The 16719-nt window shown below is 54.8% G+C and overlaps 2 protein-coding genes across 9 annotated transcripts in view; one reads left to right on the top strand and one right to left on the bottom strand.

Moving 5' to 3' along the window:
* The window catches only part of USP42 (ubiquitin specific peptidase 42), a 39297-nt gene extending 29579 nt beyond the window's left edge, over positions 1–9718 (top strand). For 3 of the 4 annotated variants that reach the window (XR_006267036.1, XR_006267037.1, XR_006267038.1), the window contains exons 13-17: positions 426–1142; positions 1275–1369; positions 2945–4411; positions 5666–7898; positions 8695–9718. Coding sequence is in view for 1 of the 4 variants with exons in the window: in XM_043455757.1 (XP_043311692.1) it covers positions 426–1142; positions 1275–1369; positions 2945–4411; positions 5666–5967; positions 7851–7858 (2589 nt within the window). In the remaining 3 variants the exon portion in view is untranslated. The remainder of the gene's footprint in view (positions 1–425; positions 1143–1274; positions 1370–2944; positions 4412–5665; positions 7899–8694) is intronic. The other variant, XM_043455757.1, reaches the window with a different exon arrangement.
* Positions 9719–9907: 189 nt separating this feature from the next.
* The window catches only part of CYTH3 (cytohesin 3), a 66727-nt gene continuing 59915 nt past the window's right edge, over positions 9908–16719 (bottom strand). For 4 of the 5 annotated variants that reach the window (XM_043455172.1, XM_043455171.1, XM_043455168.1 and 1 more), the window contains exons 10-13: positions 13674–13750; positions 13499–13570; positions 13266–13420; positions 9908–12946 (exon numbers count right to left, since the gene is read on the bottom strand). In XM_043455172.1, coding sequence (XP_043311107.1) covers positions 12874–12946; positions 13266–13420; positions 13499–13570; positions 13674–13750 — 377 coding nt within the window. In that variant the 3' untranslated portion in view covers positions 9908–12873. The remainder of the gene's footprint in view (positions 12947–13265; positions 13421–13498; positions 13571–13673; positions 13751–16719) is intronic. The other variant, XM_043455169.1, reaches the window with a different exon arrangement.

Here is a 16719-nt window from a genome sequence, read left to right on the forward strand (position 1 = left end):
GATGGCTAAGCGAGCGTGTCCGTCCATGTGACTGTCACCGCATTCCTGGGGCCCTGGGAAGTCCCTGTGGCTGGCCTGCTCCTGCCTGAACTGCCAGGGGCTCCCAGGAAACCACGAAGCAGAACCTGTGTGACTCCATGCCCAAGAGGACCTGCTGCTTTCTGCCAGACTGGAGCAGGAAGAGTTTGGCCTGGGGGTTGTTCTCTGACAAAAGCAGTTGTCCCTGTTTGTCAGAAATTAATTCCCAGAAAACTGGGACCTGTGAAAAGTCTGTGGCGGGCAGGCCCACGTGAGAGGGGGAGGTGTTTCTCATTCCTCATAGAAAGAGAAAAGATGGCCAAAGTGGAAAAGGCCCACCGCCTCAGGTCTCTGAGTCTGTGGCGGTTTCTGGAGCTCTCACCTGGCCGTGGTCTGCTTGTCTCCAGAACCCCCCTCACCTGAACGGGACGGGACCGCTGAAGGAAACGCCGAGCAGCCCCCTGTCAGGTCCCAGCGGAAATTCCAGTGTCAGCAGGACTGGTCCTGTGAACGCCTCCCCGTCTGTTCAGAACTGGTCAGTTAACAGGCCCTCAGTTATTCCAGAACACCCCAAGAAACAGAAAATCACGATCAGTATTCACAACAAGTTACCTGTGCGCCAAGGTCAGTCTCAGTCTAACCTTCACAGCAATTCTTTGGAGCACCCCAACAAGCCCGCCCCCTCTTCTACCATTACCACTTCTTCTGCAATACAGTCTACCTCGAGTGCCCCCACGCCGCCCGCCTCTAGTAAGGTCCCAAAGCAGATGGCCCCGAGGGAGGCCTGCTCCAGGCCCGTGATGAACGGCAGGTCCAGGCTGAGCGCTGGCGTGCTGGTCCCCTACGGCGCCGAGTCCTCCGAGGAGTCTGATGAGGAGGCCAAGGGCCTCGGTCAGGAGAATGGCCTCAGCCTGACCGAGAGCGCGTGCTCCCCTGCTCCAGACGCCGAAGATAGCGAGGCCTCCCTGCACGAGCTCCGAGAGCCCGTGGCTCTAAATGGTGCTACTGGTCCGGACAGCGACCCGGCGGAAAACGGCCTGCCGTCGGACGGGGCCCCTTGCCCAGGCCAGCCCGCGCTGCACTCAGAACACCCCTTTCCCAAGGCAAACGGCCTCGCTGGGAAGGTGAGCGGCTGTAGGGTGGCGGGCAGGCGGGCTTCCCTTCTTCCCTCATGTCCGGCGGGTCGCGTGGCTGGGTTTCAGGAGGGACGGACGTGGCACTCGCAGCTGAAAAACATCCTTCTTTTTTAATCCTAGTTGATGCCTGCTCCTTTGCCACCTCTTCCAGAAGACAAAATCTTAGAGACCTTCAAACTCGGCAGCAAAGCCAAAGGCTTGGCAGAGGAGACGAGGTAAGACGGCTGTCCCAGGGCAACGGGATACGGGACCGGGCTGCGTCCGCTTGCGGAAGGCCTAGGATGAGCCTTCTGGATCTTGAAATGACGTGACTAATCATCTGTAGAACTCGTTGATTTTCCTGGTGGGAAAGTCAAGTGCACGGTTTGCAGGGCCTGTTGGCCCGGCGCCCTCCGCCTCTCCGCAGCGCCTCCCTCTGTGCTGGGGCATTGTCAGTACATGTCTGACCAGCCAGCACGCCCCTCAGCGCCCCAACAGGCACCCAAGGGTGTGCAGGGGGGCTGGGCAGGGAGTCCTCCTCTGTCCAGGAGCAAAGGCTTTGCTATGCTCTCTCTAGAGCGCTGAGATTAAATTAATGGTCAGTGTGGTGTCTCCATGCTTAAAAAAAACACACCTCAGTGTCCTGACCTTGGTGCACATGCCGCGATGGGAGTAAAGGCAGGGCCGTGAGGCGACGGCCGCGGTCACCAGGTGAGCAGCCCGGGAGCCGGCACCTCGCACAGGTCAGGTCACGTCACCGCACGTCAGCGCCATGACGTCCTCCTGGAGGGCAGCTCTCGGCCAAGGTGTGACCGTCTTTAGATGGACACCTGGGGGTCTCCGTGAACCGGCCAGTAACAGAGCTGAGGTGTTCTCCACGTGAACCTTGGGCCGTGCGCGCCTGGCTTGTTCTGCGGAACTGCCTGCCTCAGCCGCTCCCTACTGGTGCTCTGGTCTCCCCCATCACAGGGACAACCCCCAAATGCACCCCATGGCAGAAGGGCCCTTGCGGGGGACGTGCCCTCACCAAGAACCCCAGTCAGGAATGTTCCCAGGCCAGCCTAAGAGGGGGCAGCTGAGCACTCAGGCCCTGGCGCCACGGCCGTCCTCATGTCTCCCATCATCTGGCTCAGCTTGTCTTCAGGTGGAACGTGCGTGAGCACCATGATAGATGGCCTGTGACGGCCACACCCCAGCCACGCACACCCCAGCTGCACGTGTGACCTTGAGCCTCTATAATGACCTTGCGTGTCTTCTCTCTCCCAGACCAAAAAGGGGGCCCCCTTTAGGGTTTTTCTTGTTTTCTGGCAGCTTTCCTTAACTTGAGGAGTCCGTCAAAAGCATGGCAGAATTTGTTTACTGCAGCAGTGGTTCCTCACAGTTTGTTGGTAATTCAGGGAGCTCTTGGCTCTGTTGGGAGGTAACTACTCTGCCTCTGAGGCTCCAGGAAAATTGGGAGAAAAGGGATCCAGAGAAAAAGTAAGCGCCCTGTCATTATTTGACTTTTTCGATGGTCTGGACTTAGTTACTGAGAAGAATTAGAAAAATATCTTGAAAACCAGAGGCACCTAGAACTGCAGTTATTGCTGAAAAATGAAGTAGGCTTGATAGAAATTTTTACATTTGTGTATAATAAGAAAACTTGAAGTTTCCAAAAATGATAAGCCCAGCTTTAGGTTTCAGCCAGATACAGTAAAGCCATAAAATATTCAGTAAATGAATGAAGTGTTTGTCCGTCCCTGTAGTCCATTGACGACCCAGAGAGAAAACAAGTAAATGACCCCTGTCCTTCTCTCTCTGCGGGACTGCAGGACACCTGGCTCAGAGGAGAGGCCTCTGGAGCATCCGGAGGCAGAGCTGGAGGCCAGCCACTCCCCTCCCGACGACGCCCGGGACAACCTGGAGTCTGTCTCGAGTCTCAGCAGCAAATTCAAGAAGGCTTTGCCGCCCTCGGACCCCAGCATCAAACCTACCAAAGAAGAAGTCTCTGAACGTGTTTTGGCAGAACCCGAGGAGGCCGTGCCGAGTGTCAGCACCTTTTGTAACCCCGACAAGGATGCCCTCGGGGACGATCAGCTTCCAGCACCCTGTGACCCTGGGAACTTAACAGACGATCAGAGCAAACCGTCCCCGGACGTGGCAGGGATGTTACCAGAGCGGCCCCAGGACCCGGTGGCTACGGAAGCCATGGGGAGGCTGAGCCCGGGTCCCTCTGTGCCTTCCGAGGGCGACCGTGAGCCCGAGCCCTTGGGTCACAGCGGTCGGGACAGAGGCTCGGATGCGGAGGGTCCCGCTAAGAGCACAGGGGTGTCTACAGACGAGGTGCCCTCTCCGCAGCTAGACACGATCACAGAAAACCATCCCGAGGGGCCCCCTGAGCGCAGCAGCGGTGAGAGAGGGGAAGACAGTAAGGCTGGGCAGAAGGCCCCGGAGCCGTGTCCGGTCCAGGAGAAGGTCAGCAGCCTCAGAAAGGTCGACCGAGGACATTACCGCAGCCGAAGAGACCGCTCATCCAGCGGCGAGCGTGCACGGGAGAGCCGGAGCAGGACTGAGGTGCAACATCGGCGGAAGCGGCCCCACCGGGAGCACGAGCGGCCGCGGCCCGAGCGGCCCCGACTGGAGCCCTGCGCCCCAGCCCCACAGCCCCCCTGCCTCAGCTCCCTGGCCAGGTCGGGCCACCACCACTCCCGGAGCAGGGGCGCCCCCGACCAGGAGTGGGGCCGCTACCACCACGCTGAGGGCGAGCACACCTGGGCCCGGGAGAAGTACTACCCGGACAGGCTGCGCTGGGAGCGCTGCCGGTACCACCACGACAGGTCCCCCCTGTACCCCAGCCGGGAGCCCCGGGACTGGCGGCCCTTCCACGCTGAGCGAGAGTATGAGCGGGCCGGGCCCTACGGTGGCCGGCCCTACAAGGACCACTACAGAGGCCGCAAGGGCTACGAGCTCACGGCCAAAGAGAGGGACCGGCACCGCTTCAGCAGCCCCCGGGCAGGCATGGCCCATGCGCCCCCTCCACACCCCGCCGCCAAGTACGCCCACGACAGGCTCAGCTTCGGGGCTGAAGACGGCAGCTGCGACCTGGCCGGGCGGTTTCATGAACACAACATTAAGTCACGGAAACGGAGATATGATAGCCTAGAGAATGACAGTCATGTAGAAAAGAAAGCCTGGAGAAGCTTACAGAAGGACCCTTTAGAGGAGCCCAAAGTAAAGAAGCACAAAAAATCAAAGAAAAAGAAGAAATCCAAAGACAAACACCGGGACCGAGACTCCAGGTGAGGGGGCGGCTGCACGTGGGGGGCGGCGCTCGCCCTCTGCACCCAGCCTGGGGACAGGTGAGGGCTGTGTCGTGGGTAGTTTTCATCTTGGTGGGTTTGGGACTTCCCTGTTTTTATCGATTCCTAAAACTTAACTCTATTTTAAGACGTTATCTTATTACGTGGTTTTATAAAACACCTGAAAACCTGGTCTTTCAAGATGTTGCCGTGTTCGGTTGGTACTTTGTAACTCTTGAGTACACGTGCGGCATTCGGGAGGTAAAGCTTGGGATTTTCCGACTTCACAGTGGCGGTGGTGTTTAGTTGCCCAGTCATGTCTGACTCTTTGTGACCCCCATTGACTGCAGCCCTCCAGGCTTTCCTGTCCTTCACCAACTTCCAGAGTTTGCTCAAACTCATGTCCATTGAGTCTGTGATGCCATCCAACCATCTCATCCTCTGTTGCTCCCTTCTCCTTTCCCAGCATCAGGGTCTTTTTCAATGAGTCCGCTCCTCACATCAGGTGGCCAAAGTATTGGAGCTATAGTTTTAGCCTTTCCAATGATTATTCAGGGTTGATTTTCTTTAGGATTGACTGTTAACGTGTTTATTCACAGATGTAGTTATAGTTCTACGTCTGTTAATAATCTCCAACAAATTGTTCAATGAGGTTTCAAACTGAGTTTCCATTTCTCCATTTCACAGTTTGAAATCTCATTGGGAAGTTTGTTCTTGTATTTTTTAAAAGCTAAATTGGTCAGCCGTTTTCTTGAAAATGACTTCTCCATGACAAGAGGACTGAGCACAGATACAGTTACTATACGGTGGTATCTCTTAAGATCGAAACCAAAAAAAAAAAAAAAGATCGATACCCTGTGAAGAGGTTACCAGAAGCCACAGGTGAAGAGTGGTTACTTGAAGGAAAAAGAAATCAAATCTCCTTGCTTCTGTGTGCCTGAGACACCCAGCAGATACTTTTCCCTTCAGCCACTAGTTTCAGGAAAAGTTGATGGAGTCCTTCCTTTCTCTGGTGTTTTGGCCAGAGCTCCTCTCCCGAAAGTTGAAGGCCACGGTGGGGACAGGTTGAAACTGGTGAGTTTATGACCCTGGACTTAAATTATTACAGTGAAAACTGCATGTTTAATTAGGAAAGAGTCTCACCTGTGTGTGCATAGTGAGTGTCCACAGAAGTGGGTGTGAGTCAGAGGGAGGGCCAGCTCTCCGGGTGGTTTGCTTTCCTAGTGGTCCTACTCCTGGCTTTGTCTTCGGCAGGCATCAGCAGGATTCAGACCTTTCCGTAGCGCACTCTGACGCTGACCTCCACAGACACAAGAAGAAGAAGAAGAAAAAGAAGAGACACTCGAGGAAATCAGAGGACTTTGGGCGAGATTCAGAACCGCGCTTGCCCAAGGCAGCCAGCTGTGAGACTGTGGACCATTTCCGGAGAGCCGAGGGCACCTTCCCCCTTGCAGACGGCCTGCCGCTGGAGGGCGCGGCACCTTTCTGTGAGAAAACCAAACACTTCAGGATGGAGAGCCGGGAGGTCAGGTGTCGTCTGTCCGAGTGCGGCCAGGGTAAGGGGGCGCGCTGGGCGTGGCGGCCCGCCCTTGGGAGGAGGCGGTCGCTCGGGGAAGGAGCCTCACAGGGCGGAGCAGCTGTCAGTCTCGCTGAGCCCCGCCCCGCGTCCTCACCCAGCTCCCGGGAGGCCTCCGCGCGGCGCCTCGAGGCTTGTGGGAGCGCTGAGTGAGGTAGAGCCAGGAACCTGTGCGCTGTGTGGCTCTGAGCGTCTGACTGTGGACAGAACTTCTGTTTTTACGCCATGTTTGACAGAGATATTGTGGTACCTCCTTTCTCTCCCGGGTCCTGAACCTCTGCCCGTTGTGAGGAGACGCTGGAAGTCTGTCTGGTGACCGGTGCGCAGGCGTCACGCCTCGGGCCCGGGTCTGGGGCGCCGGCTCCCGGTGGGGGTCTGGGTCATCCCAGGCTGCCGGGCGCAGGGATTCTTGTCTGCCCTGCAGGGCTTGGTCCATTTATAACTTCCTAGCCTCTCCTGCTCTGACCGCTCTGTACGCAGCCCTTCTGGCTTTCTCAGCTGTTCCCCTGACCTTCGACCCTAGGAGGAGTGCCGAGCGTTGGAAGGGGCCGGCCGAGGGCGGGGCGCCACCTTCAGGTGGCCTGCCGGTTAGGAAGGATTTGACATTTTTAAATGGTTGGAAGAGTCCAAAGAAGACTTTCATTTCACATGAAAATTTTGTGAAATTGATGTGTCAGTAAAGCTGCGCTGCAGCCCAGTCCCCGTCCATAGCCCCGCGGAGCTGGCAGAGCCTGGCCTGGGCCTTCCATGGACCAGCTTGCTGACCCCCCACCCCGACACCCGAGGTGCCGGCTTGTGACCCTGCCTGAGCCCCAGAGCCCATAGGTTCTCTACCATGTCCTGGACCCACTGAGGTGTCATGGTGGTTGGGGGAGTACCCCCTCCCGTGGCCCACAGTCACGTGATGGTTGGTGGAGGAGGGACAGATGGCCGCCCAGCGCACTGGCGTTTGGGAGCAGCAGAGAACATGAGAGAGGTGGGGTGTCTGGGGAGGGGTGGATGCTGGGCGTGCTTGGAGCGAATGAGGAGACTGTGGGGCCCCTAGGGAAGCTACGTGTTCTCTGTTCTGTTTGTTAAGATGGGAACAATGTGCATTTCCACCTTGGTTTCCACGAACATTTCAGCGTTTGGGGCAGGGGCTTGGTGAGATGAGTCCCTTCTGACCGCGTGGGGTGAAGTGGTCCGGGCAGGTCCTCGGGAATTCTGCGCGTCTGCCTGAATCTTCCCCTTTAGGCTGCAGGTCTAAGGTGAGGACCACAGCTGGAGGCCACCAGCCCACCACGGGCGCGGCTCACCCACAGAGCTGGCTCGGGGGCCACTAGGTGGCAGGCGAAGCCCAGTAGTGGACATGTGGTGGCCCACATGCAGGTCTCCAGGGGCTGCAGGCGGGAGACCCTTTCCTGTCCTCAATCTGATGGCATCTGATGATGCTCGGACGCCCATCCTGTCCTGACCTCCTGGGAAGGGCCACCCCCAAAGGCCCAGCACCGCTGTCAGCTTTCAGAGGATGGACCTCTTTGCCTGCCTGTCTCTCCTGGCGCCTTGACCACTCTTTCCTCCAGACTCCTCCTGTTCTCTGGCACCATCAGGCTCTGGATTTCTTTGGCCCAACGTTGAAATGCTGTTGGGTTTGCTGGGATCAGATTGGGCTCTTCCCACGGGGACATGGCCCTCAGTCACCATGTAAACGCGTCTTTTCAGTGAAACCCTTGGAAGCACAGCTCGTGTAGGACTGATTTCAGGCAACAAACCTAAGTTTCTGAGAACTGCTTCTAAGTTAATGATGTGATACACACAGAGCACAGGCACTAAAATTTTTGCAAAAAAACATCATTAAAATGTTTTCTAACCTTTGCTTTCTAGGTGATTGAAAACTTGGCCTCAAAAAAAAAAAAAAATTCACTAGTTACGGTAAGCTCTTTTCCTCTCTGCATGTTTTTCCTGACCATTTGTGGAGCCGCTGAGGGGCCTGAGGAGGGAGCTTGGGGCTGCAGGGGAGCAGGTGGGGAGTCAGCCCTTGAGGGGGGTGAGGTTCGGCCCCTTAGACACGCCCTCCCTCACTGTAGAACACGAGGGCAGGTCAGAAGCTTAAGTCACTTGAAAGATGGAGAAGCCATTTCTTCACACAGCCCTACCTGAGGGCCTGAGGGAGGGGGCCCTTCCCAAGACCCCTGTCCTTGAGATTTGCCCACCCTGCACTTGTTTCAGACAAGTGCTTGACCTGAATGAGGTTTGGGTGCTTTTTTACAGCAAATCAAAGCCTCGAGCATCATCTCTAGGCCTGGTGCTCAGTGGCCCTGGTGGGGATGGGGTGGGGGCAGTGGTCGCTCTCCAGAGGGACTTTTCGTCCAAATGTGTGACTTCTCCTCAGCAAGGTGAGGTTTGAGTGAACTGTCTACAGAAGACTACCGTGCGGTCAGTTAACACTTAGCAGCATGTCCTCAAGGGGAAGCGCTGAGCCACCTTAAGGGAATTCAGACTTTCTTCCTAGGGCGGCGGCTCTGAGTGCCCAGCGGAGGGCGCCCTCCCCACTGGCCTCCCACCTACTGCCCTGGGGGAGGCCAGGGGGCTTTCCCAGAGACCTGGGGCACCTGCAAAGGGGTGGGGGGAGTGAATGGAAAAGCGCCAGCCCACCTGGGGCTCACCAGGCCCTGGGCTCCACTTCCTGCCTCCGGACCACTGACGCCAGCTGCCTCTTGTCTTTCAGATTCACGTGTTCAACAGAAGCCATCCCCAACCCAGCTTAAATTATAAATAGAGAAAATAACTTTGTTCAAATCTGCGTGGTGCTTCTTTAGTAAATACTGTACAGATTTTACCATGGAGGACTTTTTTTTTTAGTTTTTACCTTTTCTTAATTACCCTTATTCCAAACGGATGAACACTTTCTACAACTGCTGACCATTGTAAAATACTGTGTATATATATCACATTGAAAATAACGCCCTGGACTAGAACATCTCAAATGCTGCTTAATCACAGACTCAGGTTGATCACTCGTATTCCATGCAATGCTCCTCCAAGTTAGATATCCGGTGCAAGACCAACCGGGAAACCATGGAATTATTAAAAGTACAAACTGACAGCGTGTATATTTAATTTAAAGACTTATTTAAAGATTCACAAGCTCTCAACTAGACTTTTGAGAGCAGTCTGTTTTCTGTAATGTCTGATACTAGAAACTAATTTGCTTCATATTTTAGTTGTATTCAAGATTTGAAGATGTATTTTATAGACAAGTTCTGTTTTTGAACTTTGTGGAACTATTCCAATCAATTTACCAGTTATGATGAGTATTTACATTATGAATGTATAATCCAAACATTATTTGTAAGGCCTACAGTATGTTTTTATTACATAACACTTTTTTATACAGTGTCTCGTCTTGACTATGATATTGGAGTCTGAGTTGTCAGCTTGGTCCCTTAAAGTTTCTAGTTACAGACAAAATCATACTGTGATTTTATTTTTAATATGGATATGTTATCAAACTGTGATACACTTATAATTCACTGGTCCTGCATCAGGAGATGGAGTGGGGAAAACTGTATTTAATACAGTTTGTATCTGAATAATCTGTATGGTTTATACAGTTTGTGTTGTTCAGAGATGTCTAAAGTTTGATCTTTGTTTTTTTAAAGATTAAAAAAGCACTTGCCCCACTGTAAATATACAGCATGTAAAATTTATATAGTATATAAATGGCAGCAAATTAAACCTTTTGTGTCTTATTTTTTTTTTTTTTACTGCTGTTTCCGCATTTGCTTGCAGACACTTCTCACAGACTTCTTTCTCTGCATTTACTTTCTTAAAACTTGTAAAGCTCCAGCCACGGGCTCTCGGCCCCACCAGTCAGAGTCAGGCGTGGGCTGCTTCACCCGACAGTCCCCCTATTTTAAAGAACCCAGCTGTAAGCAATCTTATTTTAACAATGTGTTTTTATTTAATGAACACAGTACTTGCCATCTGACAGCCATACACTCTCCAGGTTTACCATTCACTTTACAACAAAATTATCAATAGATAAAGGATATTTCTTCATGCACGTTGTAGGAGTATATACATTGAATAACAAACACTCCAGAAGTCAACATATATGTACATTATTTACATATTAACTATTTACCGTAAATAGAAATGTTTTCTAAGAAAAAATAAAACAAGAAATCACAATGTGTGGTTTCTGGTCTACAACAGACCTAACTTCTCAGCAAAGCACATCTATGTAGATATATGCATTTTAGCTTGAAAAATATGCATTGCTTTATATGCAGCATTAAATGCTGCTTCATCTATAAATAGCTCCTATTTGGACTTCGTTTGGTACCACATTAAACTGCTCAAGGATGTTCTGTGATCCTGAAGATGCCTGCCTGTCTGGGCACAGGGTCACCCACTTAAACCCCGGACGTGTCAGCGGGGGCGAGTGGGGCTGCGGGAGCCATGCCTCCCACCCAGCGGACCTTCTCTGCCTCCTGCCCTCTCTCTCTGCAGGTAAGTTCTTTGGCCAGAGTAGGGACAAGACGAGTAATTCAAGCACTGAACACAGACGGGAGGGTAGCAGGGGGGTGAACAGGATCACACTGAAGTCCAGGTAACCAGGCCCGCCGGCCACAGACCTGTCCCCGCACAGCCCTGACCCCGCGGGGCTTCTGGACTAGGCCATCTGAGGGCTTAGTGCGGGGAGGACACCTTAAGCCTGTCAGGTTAATACTGTCACACAAAACCTGGAATTCCATGACTTCACGTAACACTCCTAGAGCAAGGGACAGATCCTGAGCACCATGGCCTTCTGCATCATTCCGGGCAAACAGCCGTCTGGTAAGGCTCCTTCACAAGTGGTCAGAGAAAGATTTTACAGAGGTTTCCTTCTGCTCACTTCTCTCAACCCCACCCTGATGCAAACCCAAAAGACAGACAGTCCTGTATCCCCAGGGTCCTACCTGGATCAGACAAAGGAGAGAGAGATCGGTTGTCCCACGCAAAATACTGATGGAGCCGGCGGCCCAGGCAACCCGGGAGTGGGGCCGGCCCGAGGGGAGGGCGCTGCCGGTCGTCGTCAGCAGTGTTTGGTCGGGTGGTCTAGGCAGCGTCTTTTCACGGAAGACGGGCCGGAGTTGCATATGTGCCAGTCAGGCGTTTCAAGAATGCTGACTTGCCTTTCTCAGAACTAGAGGTTTGAATCTGAGGTATCGGTACAGGAGCAGAGCCTAAACACTTGGGAATGAACCGAAAAAGTCAGTTTGATGCCTGGTGGAGAGTCCTGTGCGTGGCCCCCTTTGCAGTCTAGTGTAACTTTAAGCTGCACGAGGCTGAGGGCCCAGAGCCATTCAGTCTCAGCCTCAAGGCAACTCCTAGGAAACGTCTTCTCTGTTTTACCTCTCCACGCATAGACTGAGGTGGTTTTTCTTGAACTTGGCCTTTGCACAGGAGAGGTGATGACCTCTCAAATGTGCAAAATGAACAGGGTGGGTGCCTTTGCGGTGGGGCAGGGAAAGTAGGTCCCCCAGGGAAGGGACCCTCCACCGAAACAAGCCCATGTGGGCGAGGGAGTCCGTATAACATGCGGAGGTCCTGGTGGTGGAAATGAAACTTACAATAAAAAGCATGTCACTGGCCCCGCCCTGAATGTCCCACCTGTGCACCCTTGGGCCATCTCTGTGGCGTGATGGACCCAGCTCCTCACCGCATGCTTGAGCACCTCTCATTCAGCCAGCAGCACCTGACAACCACCTGGTCAGGGATCTTCTCCAGTCCGACCACCAGTGCGTGTTTGGGGTTTTAAACTATTTACAGAAAAGCCTACGTGCTATATGCCTTCATCCGCCAGCCTGCTCTTTCCCTTCCTGTAATAGATCAAATCTCTCGAAACATGGAGGAAGATTATCTCCACTTCCTTACATGTCTACACATTACATTAATACATCTGATTGAATCATTATAACCATTCGTTTGGCCAACAGGCCTTAAGTAGTGAAGACAGTGGTCACAGCTGGCCTGAACCATGGGTTTGGTTGGACCACGTGACGCTGCTATTTGTGGGTGTCAGAAATGGGTCAAATGTGAGCAGTTTCATGTGGTTCAACACATACACTGTCCGTCCTGGGATTCAGCAGTTACAGGATAAACACCCCAAACCAAAATTTAATGATTTGTGTCTTTAGAAAAGTTATCTGTGGGGCCATGAAGACTGAGTTGGATGACTCAGAAGACTGGACCCCTGGAGCCCTGGGGTCCAGGACCCACTGGACCCCACTGGACCCCTACCCAGTGCGTGTCCTCAAGGACACGGGCGTCTCCGTCCGCCAGGGGGCGCCCTCGGGTTCCCCTTGAGCACGGCCCCCAACTCCCCATTGCTGCATGTGTGTGTATGTAACTTGTTCTCAGTGCACAGTATATACGTGTGTCCAGAAGTTAAATTTATAGCTGCCATTCTAAAAATACTACTGTTAGAAAGTATCTTTCATTATAATTTCAGAATATAAAAAGGCGTATAAAAGCTATAATCCTATATATCTGAGAAAAAAACTCAATAAAAAAGTGGTAGCTTTTCCTTTCCTGTTATGATACAAAACAGCGGCTTCCAGAACGGCCAACACCGCCACTGCCACCAAGGAGCACATGTGGCCTCTTGTCTGCCCCGCGGATATTCAAGGCTGGACCACCAGGCGCAGCTGCTGGCCGGGCCTTCGAGAAGAAATGTCCTCGGAGCCGGGAGGGTGGCGGCGGAAAGGGGCGACAAGGCCTCTTGAGATCAGCAGGGGCTGCGGTCCCGGAAGAGACAGGGCAGGCCGTTGGGGTGGTCCAGGGTGTCGCGGGGAGCCCCCCAGTCACTCTGCTGTGGGGTTTCAGTTTCCTTTTACCTGCTGCTCAGACCAGGAAAGCACTATTTCTTATTGGCAATCCTCCTTTTCCTCGTGGCCAACATGTCATAGAAAGGATCCCTGCTGATACTCGCTCTGGGAGAGAGAGGATAAAAAAACTGGATTAGGGGGGGCGCAAAAAAAAAAAAAAAAAAAAAACTGGATTAGGATGGGAGGGGCAGTCCCTACACACAAGGCCCCATCCCTCAAAAGCGACCCCCCACCCCAGGCCCCGCCCTTCGGGCCCGCCCACAGCCCCAGGCCCCGCCCCTGCCCCCTGGCAGCCCCAGCTCAGGCCTCACTAGCCCGACCCCGCCCCTGACACGCCCACAAACTAGAGCCCGCCCCCTTTGGCCTACCTAGCGCGCAGGCCCCGCCCCGACACGCCCACAGCCCAGGCCCCGCCTCGGCGCACCTGATGGACTTCATCCACTCCTCCTTCTCCTCCGGGCTGGGCGCCGAGATGCGGTACACCACGTGGTTGCCCTCCACTACCCGGCCGTCCGCCTCTGTCTTACAGGCTTTGATGACCTGCCCTTTGTGGCTGGGGTTGTACAGCTCGAAACAGTTCTGGTGGAGACAGACAGGGCTGTCACCAGGCGCTGGGGGAGCGGGAGAGAAAGGAGGGCGGCAGGGAAGCCAGCTTACGGGTTTCCGCGGGTCCTCCACCTCCCTGATGCTCAGGTTCTCCAGCGGGATGATTCCCCGGGGCTCCTTATCCTGCGGGACAAGAGTGCTCAGCCAGTCTCCCCCCCACCCACCGAGGGTCCCGCGACCTGGAGGACCGTCCCGCGACCTGGAGGACCCGCAGCCCCGCGCTTACCGTCGTGTATTCAAAGTAATAGAGGCAGTTGTCGGTGAGGATGAACCAGCGCCGCTTCCAGGTCTTCACACGCCCCCCTAAGAGCAGAGGGACCCCGTGAGTCTGGGCAACCCAGGCCCCACACGAGCTACTGTGCTTTTCAGAAATGCCACTGGGGCCGAGCTGGGTTTTAGGCTTCCTCCTTAGTGAAAACGTTTCACGTTCTGCCCCAGATCCTGGCCACGGTGTGCAGCCTGGCCCCCCGTGGCTGCCGGAGCCCGCATGCACCCCCGCCCGCCTGCAGGGCACCCAGATGACCCGAGCGTTTCCCAAGTCTGCTTCCTGCAAGAGTTAGTCGTGATGAATGGTCTTAATTTCCCCACATGGAAATGACAACAGGATGAAGTCAGCGCCGCTGCCGGTCTGTCCAGGACTTAATCCCGTTACGTCAGGGCTGTCATCGCATTACTGAGGACTTGGGGCAGCCCTGGGATGCATCAAAATCGATTATGGCGTTGGCCCAGGGAATTATTAGATTGAATTAATCTCTTAACAAGATCTGGGACACACATGCATATACACACACATACACACACAGCTCATCTGCACCTACTCTCCTTATACTACAGAAAAGAAAATCTTTTACCCTCAAATATTCAGCAGAAACCAACTGGCTTCCATGTCTATTTCTAGTCTCTGCTTCCGACATGAAGAGTAAAAACAAAAGTTGAAAGAGAGAACATGCCCCTGGTGACAGGAGTCTGCAATCCACCGGCAGGAGGCAAGCAGCGGCTGCCCCGCCCCCTGGCTCCCCTGGCGCAGGCAGGTGAGACCCTCATGGCTGAGGGTCACGGACCTGGTCCCTGCTGTGGGGAGCCTGAGGAGCGCAGACGGGGACAGGGGGGGACATGAAGGCTGTCCGGGAATCAAGGCACAAGGGCTGACATTTGGGGAGATCTGCGGGGAGGAGACACATGCGGACACCCAGCCGCAGGGAGGGAGCCCCGCCTGCGGTGTCAGTGCCACTGAGGGGTCCTTGGAGACTGGGACCCTCACCCTTGGGTCACTGATGAGACATCTGTCCTCATGATGGCCACAGGCTGGCTGGGCAGGCAGGGCAGGCATGTGGGGCAGCAGCCTCAGTCATGCTGTGAAGAGGGTCCCCAGGTTCCCCTGCTCCCCTAAATCTCACTTTCCATCCCTGTCAGAAGCATCTGTCCCAATTCCGCTGTCCTTGGGGGCCCTCAGACCCTGAGGCCCCTTCATGCCTCCAACCCCCAAGGCCTCCATCCCCTCGAGGTGTTGTCCTGAACCGTGGGCAAGTCTCTCTGTTCTCCTGGAAGGCCTCTCAGCTCTTCTGCACCTAGAATCCTGCCCTGCTACACCCAAGTTCAGTGGCACGTCTGGAGGAGCCCAACCCCTGGTCCAGCTCGAGACCAGGTGAGCCTCTTGGGCCGGGGGCAGTGGGCATTGAGACAGAGGTGTGGGGTCAGGTGGACCCCTGAGCCTGGCCCAGCCCCAGGCCCCCCTTTCAGGGTGGCGGCAGTGATACTCGTGGTCTCTGAGCTCCAGCAGGTTTTGCTGCAGGAGACGGAGCAGCCCTGCTCATGCATGTATTTGTGGCTGGGCTTCGGAACAAGGGGACACACACACACACAGACACACACACACCCCTGCAGGAAGCAGCCTGGCTGCTCCTGACTAGTATGGGTAGAAGCAGCCCTTTTCTCTTTGTAAACGCCTGCTGCCTGCATGGTTGTTAGCAGACACAGGCTCTCGTGCATACCACGCAAGCCTCTTCTCCATGCCAGCTCTGCGCCAACCACACTCCTGTCTGTATTAACACAACTGACTCACTCTCAAAACACAGTGACTACATGGTATTTACAGGACCATCATTAAGCACCATCACCAGGCTCTGCTCTGGTGGGGCACCTCTAAGCACCGTCTCCTCTAAGATTAACTTACGACAACAAACCCCCAAGCAAGGTCACGCTGGGACTGCCAGTTCCTAACCTAGCACATGCGTGGCCACAGTTCTGACTTCTCTGCCTGCCTGTGCAGGCCGTTCAGGGACCCAGGAATGTGTGTCCTCACCAAGTACAGGTGTGCACCCAGGCCCAGTCTAACACTCCCTCAGCACCCACCTCCTGGGTCCCTAGGGGACCGACACCCCGGGACCCTTCGTGGGGTCAGAACCACAGGCAGGAATCTGGCGCGCTGACCAGTCGGCCGTGTGCTGGACACCCAGGGGGATGCTAACAGCTCAGAGCAGAGCGGCCCCGGGGGCTGAGGCTCCGGGTTGCAGGTGAGACCTGTGCCATCAACCAGCTCTGTGGCCCTCAGCCTTGGGCCTGAGGACACAGCGGAGGGCACGGTAATGGGGGACAGCAGACCCCAGGCCCCTGGGCACCAACCGGCCCTGTGCCTCATGTTGGGGCTCTCCCCCAACGCTGCAGTCCGGTTATCTGCACGACCAGATGACAGGCTGGAACACAAGCCCTGGTGTCAGACATCTGGTTGTCTTCAGAGCCACCCAGCTGGCACTGGGGGCACCCTGGCTGCCAGGAGGGCCTGTGCTGTCACCATCCTGGGGGGCACCTGCTGGCAACACACAACAGGAAAGGCCCAAGTGCAGCTGCTGCTCTTCTGGGCACCTTCCTTGTGCCCTCCTCCCGGGCCCCCAGGCTGGGTGGGATCTCAAAGCCTGGTGCATCTGGAAGGTCACTCGGGCATTACTCAGGGCCATTGCTACGGTTCTGGCTTTTTAGGCAAAGATCCAGAAGTCTTCCAAACCCTGGCACAGCCAGAGAAAGATCAGAGCTGGATCCCAAATTAGGACAGCCGCCCCGTGCTACACACCCTTACACCGGCCACACTGTCACCAGAGCCATGTTCATCCTCTCTCGGTTAAAGACTCAAACCACCAGCATTCCTGTAGGCCCCAGTGTCCAACACACTGTCTGCAGAGTGCCTGCGTCATCTGCCTCATCTCACAGGCTCTAATGTCACCAGAAGGAGGAATCTCAACCCCCACCAGAATGAAAGCTCCCTACCGATCCCTAAG

The sequence above is a fragment of the Cervus canadensis genome, chromosome 32 (assembly GCF_019320065.1).
Source record: "Cervus canadensis isolate Bull #8, Minnesota chromosome 32, ASM1932006v1, whole genome shotgun sequence".
NCBI classification, from domain to species: Eukaryota; Metazoa; Chordata; class Mammalia; order Artiodactyla; family Cervidae; genus Cervus; species Cervus canadensis.